At 42.8% G+C, this 15,215-nt stretch overlaps 1 protein-coding gene across 1 annotated transcript; it reads right to left on the bottom strand.

The window, feature by feature from the left end:
- Positions 1 to 944: 944 nt before the first annotated feature.
- Positions 945 to 13,379, bottom strand: LOC124283469 (ras-related protein Rab-1A-like). Its single transcript, XM_046719530.1, has 5 exons — positions 13,037 to 13,379; positions 4,764 to 4,926; positions 2,690 to 2,809; positions 2,187 to 2,402; positions 945 to 1,835 (listed from the first exon to the last, which is right to left on the bottom strand). The coding sequence occupies exons 1-4, from the start codon at positions 13,220 to 13,222 to the stop codon at positions 2,266 to 2,268; spliced, it is 606 nt and encodes a 201-aa protein (XP_046575486.1). The 5' UTR covers positions 13,223 to 13,379; the 3' UTR covers positions 945 to 1,835; positions 2,187 to 2,265.
- Between the last annotated feature and the right edge of the window lie 1,836 nt (positions 13,380 to 15,215).

The raw sequence follows: 15,215 nt of genomic DNA, 5'->3' as shown, positions 1-15,215 counted from the left end.
ACACATTATACTGACTCCGGGGCCGACCAGTCCTAGTTGTACCCATTAATGCAGAGCGCCAGGCACCACACCAATGAACATGTGGGTATCACATGTATACTGTATACTCGATGCGTGTAAGCATATTTGTTTCAGAGGCTGTATGGGACTATACAAACAGGTATATCTGAGATGTATTTCAACGACAGTTTTCAGCATAATAAGGTTTTGATTTTGGAAAAATCCAATTATCAATTGTCCATAAGCTTTTCTGCGTAAGTTGGGGAGTGCTCTAAATTGGTGTGTCCCACCTGGAGAAGAATAAGATAAACTGAACAAATAATAATAGTGATAAATACTTGATTTTTGTTGCATGTTTTATTTATTTTTTCCACTGGAACATGACAAGGATGTACATTCATTGCAGGGGCGGATCCAGGATTTTGGTGAAGGGGGTGCACATAAACCATGAAGTCCAAAGGTTAGGGGGAAATGCTTCTCAGGGAATCAGGGAAAATTGTTTCGGGGGAGTTTGTGCGCCCCCTCTGGATCCGCCCCTGCGTTGATCCCGTCCATGAAGTATATTTTTCTCAAACTCTAATACTTGTAAATAACAAATGGACATATCACAGACACATATGTACATATCACAGGAAATAAGATGCGACGGTTGGAACATGACAGCTTCAACTGTCTCCATGATGCCAATTGATAAGAAGTAACCTTTTAGATGATGACTTCGTGTTCTGGGCCCCGTTCCTCAAAGCGATCGTAGCGCTACGACAGTCGTAAGTCTATGTTAAAGTATGGGAATTACGATCACCTTAGCGCTACGATCGCTTTGAGGAACAGGGCCCTGATTATTTCCTGTTTTGTTTGTTTGTTGTTTAACGCCACAGTCAGCCATTTTCCAGCTATATGACAGCGCCTACATAGTCGAGTCTGAACCAGACAATCAGGTGCTTGACATGAGCATCGATCTACGCAATTGGGATATGATGACATGTGTCAGCCATGTCGGTGAGCCTGACCACCCGATCCCGTTAGTCGCCTCTTACGACAAGCATGGGTTTCTGAAGATCAATTGTATCCCGAATCCTCACTGGTAGTTTATTTCATGTGAGGATAACGGAGACAGAACCTTCAGTTCCAAAGGCAGTCATGTCCATCGTCAAACAGAAACACTTCACACCCTCCCCTACTCTTAGAGGAGGGAGGCTGTGTGCAGCCAAGTGGTTATTATGTTCACTTTAATATGCTGAGAGTTGCCCATTTTAGGCATCCCGGGCAGTGTCATTGATGGAATACTGTTAATACTTGCGAACACCCAACCTCAATCATTGTAGTTGCTAGGTTCAATAAGAGTCTTTCTGAAATACTGAATGTTACACCATAGTCCGCAGAATGTACATTTGTTTATGCAGCTCTTCGGAAAAATATACATGGGGCAGTGGGGTAGCGTAGTGCTTAAGGAATTCGCTCTTCACGCCGAAGACCCAGGTTCGATTCCCCACATGGGTACAAAAAGTGAAACCCATTTTTGGTGTCCCCAGCCGTGATGTTGATGGAAAATTGCACAATGCGATGTAAAACCATACTCACTCACTCGGAAAAATATAAACTTCAGCACTCCATGATTTTTGGCTGTGGACTGAATAGTCATGGAGAACCTGCTTATGTTGACATAAACTAACTGAGCTAGTAAACAGTAGACATGTTGATCTCAAACTAAAAATCTGCTCCCCTTGATCTTGAAAAGCATTTGGTTCCTCCGATACGACATCTTCTTTGCCATCATGGTTGTCACCCACAGGAGTCATTAATGAGTCTCCCTTTGTTTTGATGGCATTATACTCCTAGGCCAAATGTAGAGATAACATCATTATCAGGTAATTTGATACACCAGGCCTTATCACCCATACTGCATATCCTGACCATGTTGAACATCAGTGCTTGTCACCGTCCATTAAACCATGCGGTTATTACTCATGCAGTTGGTCTATGAACATGCGGACACTGTTTCAACAGCCGGGTAATCCTTGTTTGTTTTCAGCAACCTGATACATTCTGTGTCTTGTTCCACATTGACAAGAATCTCTGGAGGGTGGGAGTTGTCATACCAATTACTGGATAACGCTTTTACTGCTGCTGAGAGATCCTAAAAGATAGGGACTTTTCTAACATTTGGCCTAGGACTAATTACACACTGTCAACATGTTCTCGAATAACGATCACGATCCACATGTAACAATTCTCTTGTCCCCTCCACCACACCACTGCCAGGCGTTATGAACAACAGCTGCTTTTCTTAACAGGTTTCGGAAGATTGTCTTCTTGAAGCCATGACTGTGTCAGACTACTTTCCCGGTATCCCTTCAACAGCTTGACCCCCATCGACGACATTGCCTCTCCTACACCATCGCCTGCAACAAACATCTACATGTAGTTCAGTGTGTGACCGAATAAAACTTGTCAGAGGCAGGTATATGTGTCTTCACGCACGCACACAAACATTGAAACTCTACCTACCTATATAGGTTATCTGTTAGATAGCTAGCTAAAAGCGACGTAAAACTAAACTCACTCACTCCAGTGTTAGAGGATTGTCGGGCATTAAAGGCCCACGGTAGAGGGTCAGTATTGACCTCTGTGGGGTCATTAACATCTTTAAAGTCCTACCAACCCTCTCACTGTCTCGCTGACGTCCTACCTGTCTTGGCTGAGATGAGGTAGGCGCTGTCGCAGTTGTGGCTCATACCGAAGTTATGGACACTGCTTTTGTCCACGTAACTTTCGAGGTCGGTCTTGTTGCCTATTAGGAACTTCAGAGCTGAAGAAGACATGGCAGCGTGTATGTTGGTAGTTTGGGATAGGATTTAGTTATTTCTTCACGAAAATGTAAAAATACATTCTAGTTATTTTACGATGGACTGTAAATATCGAACAAATTGGTGGTTGATATAAAGAACATATCACCGTCATGTTTGTTGTTTAAGGCCGCACTCAGAAATATTGCAGCTATATGGCGGCGGTCTGTAAATAACTGAGTCGGGACCAGACAATCCAGTGATCAACATTATGAGCATCGATCTACGCAATTGGGACATTTGCAAATTGGGACAAGGTCAGCGAGCCTTACCTCCCGATCCCGTTAGTCGCCTCTTACAACAAGCATGGATTGCTGAAGACCAATTCTAAAACCAAATCTTCACGGGTCTTTCATAATGGCATCCGTAAAATAATCCACTTGAGAGTCTAGACCAAGTAAAGCATTGCAAACGTGGCAACGACCCACGACGTCAGACGACGCTGACGTGCAACCATCCAACCTGCGGTCGCCTACCTCCAGATCCAATTTACCGGTACGAAAAATACGAAAAATAATATCCTGCTTGATACCTCTTCTGACAGGGTCAGAGTCACGCGGTCAGCAGTAGGACACTGAACGCTAAGAACCGGTATATCGGACAACATTAACTCGTTTGCTCTTTTGGCTATTTTAAATCGAAACGGATGCAAAATGTCTAGATGTCTAAATTAAGCCCCGAAAGATATATGAGATTACGCGAAGGTTAAAATACACCAAACCTTCGCTTCCGTTTCACGGCATGTCATATTTCATAATGAATTAGATAGATCCTAAATTAGGGAAAGTAACAGTAGGTTCATCGCTCACCTGTGGGGTGAAAGTAGGCATGGGTGCATCACTGACCTGTGGGGAAAGTAGGCATGGGTGCATCACTCACCTGTGGGGGAAAAGTAGGCATGGGTGCATCACGCACCTGTGGGGAAAAAGTAGGCATGTGTGCATCACTCACCTGTGGGGGGGAAGTAGGCATGGGTACATCACTCACCTGTGGGGGAAAGTAGGCATGGTCGCATCACTCACCTGTGGGGGAAAAGTAGGCATAGGTTAATCACTCACCTGTGGGGGAAAGTAGGCATAGGTTAATCACTCACCTGTGGGGGGGGAAGTAGGCATGGGTAAATCACTCACCTGTTGGGGAAAAGTAGGCATGGGTGCATCACGCACCTGTGGTGGAAAGTTGGCTTGGGTACATCACTCACCTGTGGGGAAAAAGTAGGCATGGGTACATCACTCACCTGTGGGGGGGGAAGTAGGCATGGGTGCATCACTCACCTGTGGGGAAAAAGTAGGCATGGGTGCATCATTCACCTGTGGGGGAAAGTAGGCATGGGTGCATCACTCACCTGTTGGGGGAAAGTAGGCATGGGTACATCACTCACCTGTTGGGAAAAAGTAGGCATGGGTGCATCACTCACCTGTGGGGAAAAGTTGGCATGGATGCATCACTCACCTGTGGGGAAAAGTAGGCATGGGTGCATCACTCACCTGTGGGGGGGAGTAGGCATGGGTGCATGACTCACCTGTGGGGGAAAAGTAGGCATTGGTGCATCACTCACCTGTGGGGAAAAAGTAGGCATGGGCGCATCACTCACCTGTGGCGGAAAAGTTGGCATGGGTGCATGACTCACCTGTGGGGAAAAGTAGGCATGGGTGCATCACTCACCTGTGGGAGGAAAGTAGGAATGGGTGCATCACTCACCTGTGTGGGGGGGAGTAGGCATGGGTGCATGACTCACCTGTGGGAGGAAAGTAGGCATGGGTGCATGACTCACCCGTGGGAGGAAAGTAGGCATGGGTTCATCACACACCTGGGAGGGGGGGGAGGCATGGGTGCATCACTCACCTGTTGGGGGAAAGTAGGCATGGGCGCATCACTCACCTGTGGGGGGAAAGTTGGCATGGGTGCATGACTCACCTGTGGGGGCGAAGTCTGCACTGTCCTGGGACCATTTGGCGAGGTAGGAGAGTGTGTGTGGGTTGTTGACGTCGTACATGAGGACGACTGCGTGTGCGTTGCGATAGTAGTTGCGGGTCAACGTCCTGAACCGCTCGACTCCAGCCGTGTCCCACAGCGAAAGCTGGAAAATAAGTTGAAAGCTGCTTGACAATACAGCGTGTAATGTGGGCCTATGCTGTCTACAACGACTGGTTGATGAGGATTTAACTCATAACAGGTAGACTCAACAAACAGTTAGTGAACGATTTAAGAAAATCATGTGAACGATTTCACGTCGAACTCTAATTTACACAGTGAACGCTTTACGGCGGTTATTCAATAAAGTTTCCAGTGACAAGTAGTCTGTCTCACAGTCAGTGAACCACATTAATTTCCCTACTGCCAAGCCCTCTCTGCAGTGCTAAAGCCCTAAATAAAGCAAGTCTAGATTTCCTCAGGTTCAGGTTCTGAATCTCTGGTCTCCCTGGGGCTCCTTTTCAATATAAATGGGCTTGTTTGTTACTATCAAAATTATATATATTCAGAGACTAAGCCTTAGTCTAAGGGACAAGGTGTGCTGTACTGCCCCAAAATAGTGTATTCACAGAGAAACCATTTAGAGACATCCGTATTTCAGTCACGTAAAGCTGAATCAACTTGATAATTTTTTTCACCATTTTTTTGTATTACATACTAGTAATTAAATTTCTTAACGTGCGGATTCTCTCCGTCAACTTCCATAACAGAGTGGCAGTGGTTTGTATTCTTAACTTTTGTTTCAAAATGATCATATCAGTCGAGAAACAGATACTAGATGTGTGTGGCATCACTTTGGACGGCTCATTAAACGAGACACATACTCACCCCCGTGTGAGCATGTCTACACCTATCTAAGCAGTGCCGTGAAAGTGTGGTTTCATTTATCAGATCATCATCTATACTCTTAAAAAAACAACAACTCATATGTGATTTTGAGAATATTGGACTCATGTAGCTGCGGCAAAAACAACACAAATCTACTCTTTCTTTCCAAAACGTCATCTTTGGGCTTCAGCGCCAAAACGCGGCAATTTGAACTTGTCCCCTTGTTTTAGAAGTGTTTGAAGAAAAATTCGCTAATACGTCACCAAGAAAACATGCAAAGCAAAAAGCACGTGCAAGTAAGCGGAAAACCATGGGGTATCGATCATTTTCTAAAAAGGTAAACGTTGTGTTTAAGTTTGTCATTCGTTTTTGCCTGGAAAAGAGGAAATCATCAGGCCACGACTGAGTGCCGTCAATCGAAAAATCGCCATAGACCACCTTGAAGCTGGGGAGTCGCAGTCTGCAGTTGCCCAACATTTCAACGTTCACCAGAGTACCATATCTCGCATTTGGAAATTGTTTCCTGCAGACCAATTCCGCCCCAGAAGCGGCCGTCCTAGAGTTACCCACCAAGCCCAAGACCGCTACATCCGGGACATGCCCTAAAATGTGTTTTCACATATTAAAATATCAAAAACTTAGAAAAATAAGGGGTAGTGGAACGTTATTTGATTCAAACATTAACTGCCCGTGTTATGTCATCAGCATGCACGGTATTGACAGGTGAAATTGACACCTGAGCACAAGCTCGGGTGAGGGGTCATCTCAATACATTTTTTTCTTCATAATGAAGATTGGTTATGTAAGGGATTATGTGATATCCACATTTCGCACACCAACAACACGCACGCACGCATGGACGTGTGTGTGTGTTTGTGTGTGTGTGTTTGTTTTGAAATAAACATACGAATTATTGTGCATGAGAAAGAATCCCATCACTTGTGTTATCTTATCGATTGATTGTAGAAATGTGCAACGTTTTAATAAATGTTTTGCATGTCAACAGTATATTTCTTTGCAAAAATATGGATGTAATTCGGTCACTTTAATCCAGTTGTGAACATTGGCCAAAGATTTAACAAAGTCACTGGTATAGCTTCTCTAGAACAGATGTATTGTCAGCGATGAGATCTGGCTATGTCAAGTAGAAACGGATGAGCAATGATAACTTTTTATCTTGTTGTTTGTTTGCTGAAGAGTCACTGTATGGAAATAATCAAATAAACAAAGTAAACTTATGATGGCCCGATGTGTATAAAACCAACTGTGTGAACGAGACTTAAACTCGATGCAAGTACAAATTTTATTCAGCTATAACAGACATTGGAATGAAGACCAGTAGAACACTTAATCCGAATGTGACGAGTCTGAATCCGTGTCCTCATGCACGGGGATCACAACAGGTGTCACAACACTGATGTCCACTCCGTCACGTTGACGGTATTGGCGTTCAATGTCAATGACGTGGTCCTCTGCCTTCTGCCACACTTCAGGGGTTATCCTGCTAACCGATGCATGGATCAACTCCTTCACTTGTGAGAGACTTGTACTGAATGGGCTTCCTGTTCATGCGGATCTACTCCATCAACTGTATCTTTGTTTCTGCCGGTCTGTAGTGAACACCACAGGATGGGAGGAAATCCTGCATCGCCTGCTTTAGGGTACTCATTGTCGGTGTGATGCTACATGGTTCCCGCACATTATGGTAGCTGGCATTGTCCATCTCTATGACAGTGGGCCGATAAAGATTGGGCAAAAGCTGATGTTCCATCCAATCCATGAAAACATCTCCGTTCATCTCCTGATGGTAATCTCCACTTGATTTCTTTGCCTCAGAGACCAACTCGCAACCGTCGATCAAACCTGTGTCTCGGCTTCCTGCATGAAGTAAAATCATCCGGTTTCCCTTCCCAGATGGTACCACGGGGGCTCTCTGTCGGTCTTTGGGTAACCACATATAGTCCATAGAATGGTTCTTGTTTACCCAAGTTTCATCCAGGTAAACTATCTGGAAGCCAAGGGCACGGTTCTCTGCCACAGTTCTCAAGTAAGAGGATCTCATGGACACAATAGAGTACTTCTCCCTGAAGACAGCTCTGTCATCACCGCGGGCTTTGTACTTGAACCCCATCTAATGAAGGGCAATGATGAGGGTGGTTCTGGAGACGTTGATACTGTCCTGAATTTCCTCTCTGATACTCCTACATGTTGGTGGAATCTTCTTCTCATAAAGTTTGGTTTTACGTCCCGGTTTTGCTTTTGAGACGGTCCCTGTCTTGTCTGATTTGTTTACAATATTGTAAACTTGTTGGTAAGACATACCAACAGCTCTACAGGTTCTGTAATAAACCCTTTCTAAACTGATGAAAGGTTTACCTCTGTCTCTCTCAAGCGCAAAAAACTTAAAACCTTTGCAACAATCGACTGCAAATCGTTGGCTATAGTGAACGCTGTGATAAAGATGTGCATGCATGACGGGAAACTAATTTATTAAGACTTAACATTTATATCAATTTTTCTTCAATGAAGAAACGATAATTAAGTCAAGTAACACAAACATTCAACATTTTATTTATTTAAGAAAAACGTTAATTTATATTTTTGGACCACCTGTATTATCAACATAAATTTAAAGACTATTTCAGATTTCTCATGTCAAACACTGAAAAAAATCTTGAGTTGTTGTTTTGGTACCATATTCTCTACTGTAAACTGTCCTTTAAATGCATGGAAATGTTAAATCGATTGAAATAAAAATTAGGTACACTATAGGCATACAGTATATATTGACAACATAGTACATTTATCACCTTTATCAAAGTATTAAGGCTAAAAAGCATTTTTCTAGCATTTCCGACAGTACTTTAGTACACGTGTGCCTCCATGGCGACACGGCAAGTATGACCCGAAGTTTTGAATACTCGATCACGAGGGCCCGTACCTCGATCGGAAGAGAGCGGGACTTCAACCACGAGAGTCGCGGGTTCGAGACCCAATTTGGAAAAACACTTGCAAAAGTTCCTTCACTATGAAAGTGCACGTGAGGGAAATTGTGACGTACGTCCTTACATTCTAAAGGTGCTACCAACCCTGTAATTATTTCTAACGGCAGCATTTTTATTTTTTGTGTTTCTCATCGCCCGACCGACCCTTCTAATTTTATTGCCGTATCCATATCAATGATGACGTCGACATGCATATGACGCCGTCTCTATATCAGTGATGACGTCTCTACATGCATATGACGCCGACTCTATATCAATGATGACGTCGACATGCATATGACGCCGTCTCTATATCAATGATGACGTCTCTACATGCATATGAAGCCGTCTCTATATCAATGATGACGTCGACATGCATATGACGCCGTCTCTATATCAATGATGACGTCTCTACATGCATATGACGCCGTCTCCATATCAATGATGACGTCTCTACATGCATATGACGCCGTCTCTATATCAATGATGACGTCGACATGCATATGACGCCGTCTCTATATCAATGATGACGTCTCTACATGCATATGACGCCGTCTCCATACCAATGATGACGTCTCTACATGCATATGACGCCGTCTCTATATCAATGATGACGTCTCTACATGCATATGACGCCGTCTCTATATCAATGATGACGTCGACATGCATATGACGCCGTCTCTATATCAATGATGACGTCTCTACATGCATATGACGCCGTCTCCATATCAATGATGACGTCTCTACATGCATATGACGACAAAGGATGACAAAACCATCTGCAGCCTCTATTCACACACTTACAGGAATCAGTTACACATTATCCTCACAAACAGCAGTCTAAGTAAACTTAGACTAAGTATTTTTCGTTACACTGCTCAGTATAAGTTTACTTATACTAGACAAACAGGTGCGTTCAGTCAATTTCTTGAATGCAATGGTTGAATGGAACAACGTCCACGTAGATACACATATCTTCGGTATTTTTTAGGAACGTCATTGAATCTTTTTGCGACATCAGTCAACATTCATGGCTCATCAACATTAATACGATATAGGATTTTGTCAATGTTCTGTATAATGTTCTAGACAATGTTTTGGATAAAGTTCTGGACAATGTTCTGATACTTTTCAGGAAAATATTCAGCATAATGTTCTGGACAAGGACTCTAAGGGTGCGGGTTCGAATCCCGAATGGGACTCAACCCCAAAAGTACTAGAATCTGTACTTTACTAAGAAAGTGTAATCCCAAATATAACATATGGTACATTTGACCACTTTCTAAAATGGCTTTGTGTATTTTATAGCTTTCGGCCGTGGAGCCGTGCCAGTTAACACTTATCAGAAGGGTACACAAAGTCCGCAGTCTAGACTACCAGTTGTCCGAATTCCGTTTTCGTGGAAGCCTCGGTGGCTGAGCGGTCTAGGCGTCTGGCTTTGGGTGTTGGCGATTAGGTGCCTGACTCTAAGGGTGCGGGTTCGAATCCCGGACGGGACTCAACCCAAAAAGTACTAGAATCTGTACTTTACTAAGAAAGTGTAATCCCAAATATAACATATGTTATTTCTTGATATTATTAGTTCTGGATAATGTTCTGATACTTTTCTGGAAAATATTCAGGGCAATGGCTTTGGATAGTGTACTGGACAACGTTGTGCATACATTTCTCACACTGGACAATATTCTTGGAAAATGTTCTTGACAGTGTTTTTTATAATGTTCTGGACAATGGACCCCTGATATAGATGGCAAGCAACTGGTGGTATTAGATTCTTATTACCCCGCCTCGGAGTTGAACACGTAATGGAAGTCCCCATTCTCAGCAGAGCATATGAGCACACTCACCGACAGCACACCCCGTGTCCCCGGTGTCAAGGTCATATGTATTAGTTATTTACTGGGTGAATGACACTTTGTTTACTAATCCTTTTGTCACAAGGTTTGGAATCAGATACCGGTGTGTTTAAATCACCATCACCACACACATAAGTATTAACCAATGAGCCAAATGCTCGGCGTTTAACGTTACAAAGACTTCCCTATTTCAACGTTCAAGTAGGTTGAAAGGGTTCAAATCCGGATTCGCCTTAATAAAGTGTTGTCTAGCAGCCGTAACTCCTCCATGCACGATGCACACAGTCAAGACTAGACTAATGCTTAGTCTCTGAATATATATAAGTTCGACAGTAACAAACAAGCCCATTTAAATTGAAAAGGAGCCCCATGGAGACCAGAGATTCGGAATCGGGGGAAAATCTAGACTTGCTTTATTTAGGGCTTTATTACTGCAGAGAGGGCTAGGCAGTAGGGAAAATAATGTGGTTCAGGGACCGTGAGAGAGACTAACTAACGCTTTGTCCCTGACTATATAATTTTGACAGTAACAAATAAACCCATTTAAATTGAAAAGGAACCCTCGTGATTTGGGAAATCTTGAACCTGAAGAAATCTAGACTTGCTTCATTTAGCATTGCATTGGGGAGGTCTAGGCAGTAGGGAAAATAATGTGGTTCAGGGACTGGGAGACAGACTAAGTCAAGACACAAGTCGAGCGTTGACTTAAAAAGAACGTCCACCGACACCCGGACCGTATAGAGAATACAGGCGTGTATATGCATATGAAAAAGCCTGCATGACCCGACCTTCAATTTTCTTCAGACTTCGTTTACAGGTCAGTCATAGAACAAGACAATAGGACATGTCAGCTAAAACCGTGTACTTATTTCATCGCAGAGCCCGAAGTGAGAGAGTGAGTGAGTGAGTTTGGTTTTACCCCGCTTTCAGCAACATTCAAGCAATATCACGGCGGGGAACATGTAGGGAGTTGGACCGGTCCTCGGCGTGATGAGCGAACGCTTTGACCACTAGGCTACCCCGCCGCCCCTTTCTTCAAGGAAATAACAGTAAAGTATAACAGGAACTACACACCAGTGTAAAGGACCTAATTTGAGAACATGAACTAATTGAAAGTCGGATTTGAACCTCTGGATATTATCCAGGTGTCATCATTGGTGAAGAATTTGACGATTCAGCTGCATATGCTAAGAACTAGTATGTAGAAGGATAAATAGGTCACACACATACCTTAGCTCGCTAACAATTAAAACAGACAGGTATTAGGTCTTTGAAAGACATTTAGAAGGGATACACACGAGGAAGAGAGTTTTTTTATTATTCTTTATTATGAGGGACACAAGGTTTCGGAGTATATCCTTACTCCTTCATCACTCCGAAACGTTGTGTTCGTCATAATAAAGAAGTTGACATCCATAAAAACTCTCTTCCTTAGACAGATATTACATGTAGTTTGTGTAATTAGGTGAAATTATTTATCAGTTGGAAGTACGTACTCTGTGGCATACGGTCGTACATATCTCACGTTATTCATCCGCCGTACATCCCAGCTTAAACGCCTGGATCACAAGGTAAAAGATATCACATGTCACCGAACTCCCTTTATCATCACCAAAGCTGACGTGAAGGTCGGGAATTTAATCGAGTTATCTGACACTGAAAGTACGATCATGCCACACTATCTATACTTGTTGTCAGCTGTTCGTCTTTCCGTGAGGCTTTGTGAGTACAGAAAGGATGACAGCCACAGATCAGATATCCATGACATTGTCACCGTTAGTAAACATCGACAACATTAATATTCTTTCTGGTCCTTTATAAGGAAATGGAAACATTTATATACCTTACTATGTGCTAAACATTAAATTCTACTTAAAATATAAGCTGAGACCTCCAGACCCTACTCACTACAACCATACTATTCAACCTTACCCCTCCAATTTCATATTCCCTCCACAGAAACTTTAATGACATCTTAAGTATCTACATAATTGTTGTAATCTCATGATGTTATATTTATATATATGTATACATGCGTGTATGTATGTGCATATGTATGTATATGTATATATGTATGTGTGCGCGTGTGTGTATATGTTTGCAATACTGTCTTTTATGTCATATAGAGCCTTGCAAAACATCACTGAAGCTATATACATATATATTTGGATGTTGTCCTCTTTGCCATATGTATTTTATGTGAGACCTGAAATGGAATAAAAAAAAAAATAATAATAATTTGTTTATTCTTTCTGGTTTTAAACTGTCTGGGACCATGGGGTAATAAGTAGTAGACCCGTCATTTGTTGTGGGGGAGTGGTTCGGGTGAAATCAAGGGAGGGTCACCATAAATATGAGTCCCTGGGGAATGTTACAAACAATTATAGATTAAAAAATTGGTTAGGGTAATGAAAACAATGGATATGTTATAATTAATTTTAAAGTACCTCCTTCGCCTACCCATTACTGAAGTATTCATAAAAACTGAAACACATCATATTCATTTCCATTGACACTAACACAACACAGGGTTAAGTGTAGTACCCACCTTGACTTTCTCTCTTTTCGTCTCAACGATTCGTGTGCAGCTGTCAACTCCTATTGTGGACCTATTCCCTTTATGAAAAGTATTATCCTTCGCTCGGAAGAACAGAGAAGATTTCCCCACTCCTGGTTCTCCGAGTAACACCAGTTTAAATGTTGGGTAGCGATCGCTCGCCATTTTGACACACATCTAGCTCTCTCCTTCCCATTCACCTGTATGTATACAGCCTTTAGGTTAACATACTTCCTCTGCACGCGGTTTGGAGTCGTGGTTGTGAAAGTAACCCCTGACATGCGAGCTAGCAACGACGTGACCATCTGATTGGACGGCTGGATAATGTGACTGGGACTAGGATGTTGTTTACCTCCACTGCTCTTTATAATGTTAGTCGATTTAGTTCCTGGTTATGTGTGACACAACGTTTAACCCACAACACTTCACTACCGGGGCTGTAGTGACCTGGGAAATCAGCAATGATAATTTTACTTCTGTGATAACTTTTTTATATCACTGTAACGAGGTTAGACTGTTATTGCACAGGGTATTGTTGCCGTGGAATATAGTGTGGTGTAGTGCAGTGTAACCTATTGATGACCTGCTGTCTGACTAAATATAGCCCACCGCTTCCTGTTTGCTAGTTGCAAGCCAACTGGACGTGACGTCACTTAAGTGATCGGGTAGCCCAGTTGTTACAGCGTTTGATACCTGCTGTGACAAGCTGACAGATTATAACGTCTTTTTATCAAAGAAGTGCGCGCGCGTGATTGTGTGCATGTGTGTGTATGTATGTGTACAGACACGCACGCACTCATGCATATGCTATACGATAGCTGTATGTAAATCGAGTCTGGACCCGACAATCCAGTGATCAACATCATAAGCATCGATCTACGCAATTGGGATACGATGACATGTCACATTTCCAGGAAAGAAACTCCGACTGACGGTGAACGGGTAAGGGAGCGGTGAGTTATCAGAAAACGCTCCCTCCATGAAACAAAGGTGAAGGTGAGGTGAAATGGGGTTTAACGTCGTGCTTGAGAATATTTCGCTCATATGACGACGTGCATGCGTGTGTATGTGTATGTGCGGCTGCTTGTACTAGCCCAGACTGAAGCTGGTTTTGTAGTGCTAGCCCACTGAGATACCATGCCGCAGTGAAGCATGAATACCCCACTCAGACACATTATACTGACTCTGAGCCGACCAGTCCTTGTTGTACCCATTAATGCCGAGCGCCAGGCAGGGACCAACAAGTACCATATTTTAACGTCTTGGCATGACGCGGTCAGGGATCGAACCCGCGACCTTCCGCTCTCCGGGCGGACGCTCTAACCACTACACCACGGAGGCGTTCCCATGAAACAAAAGAAGTATTCCGATCCTTTATAGCTGTAAATTAAAAGAACTGTCATTAAATTTGATCATGTCCATTTGAGCAACACTTGCTTATAATTGTGGCTGGGTAATTTTGCTTACAAATGTTCTACAACATAACACTTAAGGTAGTTGTGTATCTCGCGATCATTAAAATTTTCAAACTTTTAAATCAAATTATATTTCTTGAAAGAAAACCATGCAGAAATATTTTCCTGCAGAATCAATGGAAGTAAAGATATGCTATCAATAACTTGAGATATTGTTATTTGAAAATCAAACATGATGATATCAACTGAGAGGTATATTGTCCCCTCAATGGTGATAGCTTGAGGTTTAGATAGGTTTAGACTGCAACCGCCATTAGAAGAGATACAGCTCGTCCGCACAAAGTCCACGCACTGAGCACAGATACTGCGAATCCCTGATACAATGTTATCATGCATTATATGGTGTGATTCGTAACATGGCTATGAAGCGCTCGTAAAATAGCGTATTTCTGCTCTACTGTATTCAATATCGGGCAGTGGCCTGCAATAGTGTGAATCTGCTGAACTACCGAGTAAGAGAATGGGGATGGTTTTATGTTATAACAATATTCCACCAATATCACGGCGGAGGACACAAGAAATGGGCTTCACATAGTACCCATGTGGGGAATGTTTACCCATGTGGAGAATGTTGTACCCATGTGGAGAATGTTGTACCCATGTGCTTGTAATGCCCCTGGTTATAATGCCACTCTGGATATAATGCCATGTTTTTGCCAGAACGTATTTCCTGCCTAAATATTACCCTGGTTATA

This window comes from Haliotis rubra, unplaced genomic scaffold, assembly GCF_003918875.1.
Source record: "Haliotis rubra isolate DU_JTF1 unplaced genomic scaffold, ASM391887v1 Scf317, whole genome shotgun sequence".
NCBI lineage: Eukaryota > Metazoa > Mollusca > Gastropoda > Lepetellida > Haliotidae > Haliotis > Haliotis rubra.
This window is presented reverse-complemented; position numbering and strand designations above follow the sequence as displayed.

What these genes read in the sequence shown, in the direction of transcription:
- LOC124283469 (XM_046719530.1), bottom strand. Translation starts at nt 13,222, where the DNA reads ATGTGTGTCAAAATGGCGAGCGATCGCTACCCAACATTTAAACTGGTG. An exon ending in TGCAGACTTCGCCCCCACAG is followed by an intron (nt 2,810 to 4,763) that starts GTGAGTCATGCA and finishes TGTCTTCTTCAG; the next exon opens with CTCTGAAGTTCCTAATAGGC. An exon ending in CCTCATCTCAGCCAAGACAG is followed by an intron (nt 2,403 to 2,689) that starts GTAGGACGTCAG and finishes TGTTTGTTGCAG; the next exon opens with GCGATGGTGTAGGAGAGGCA.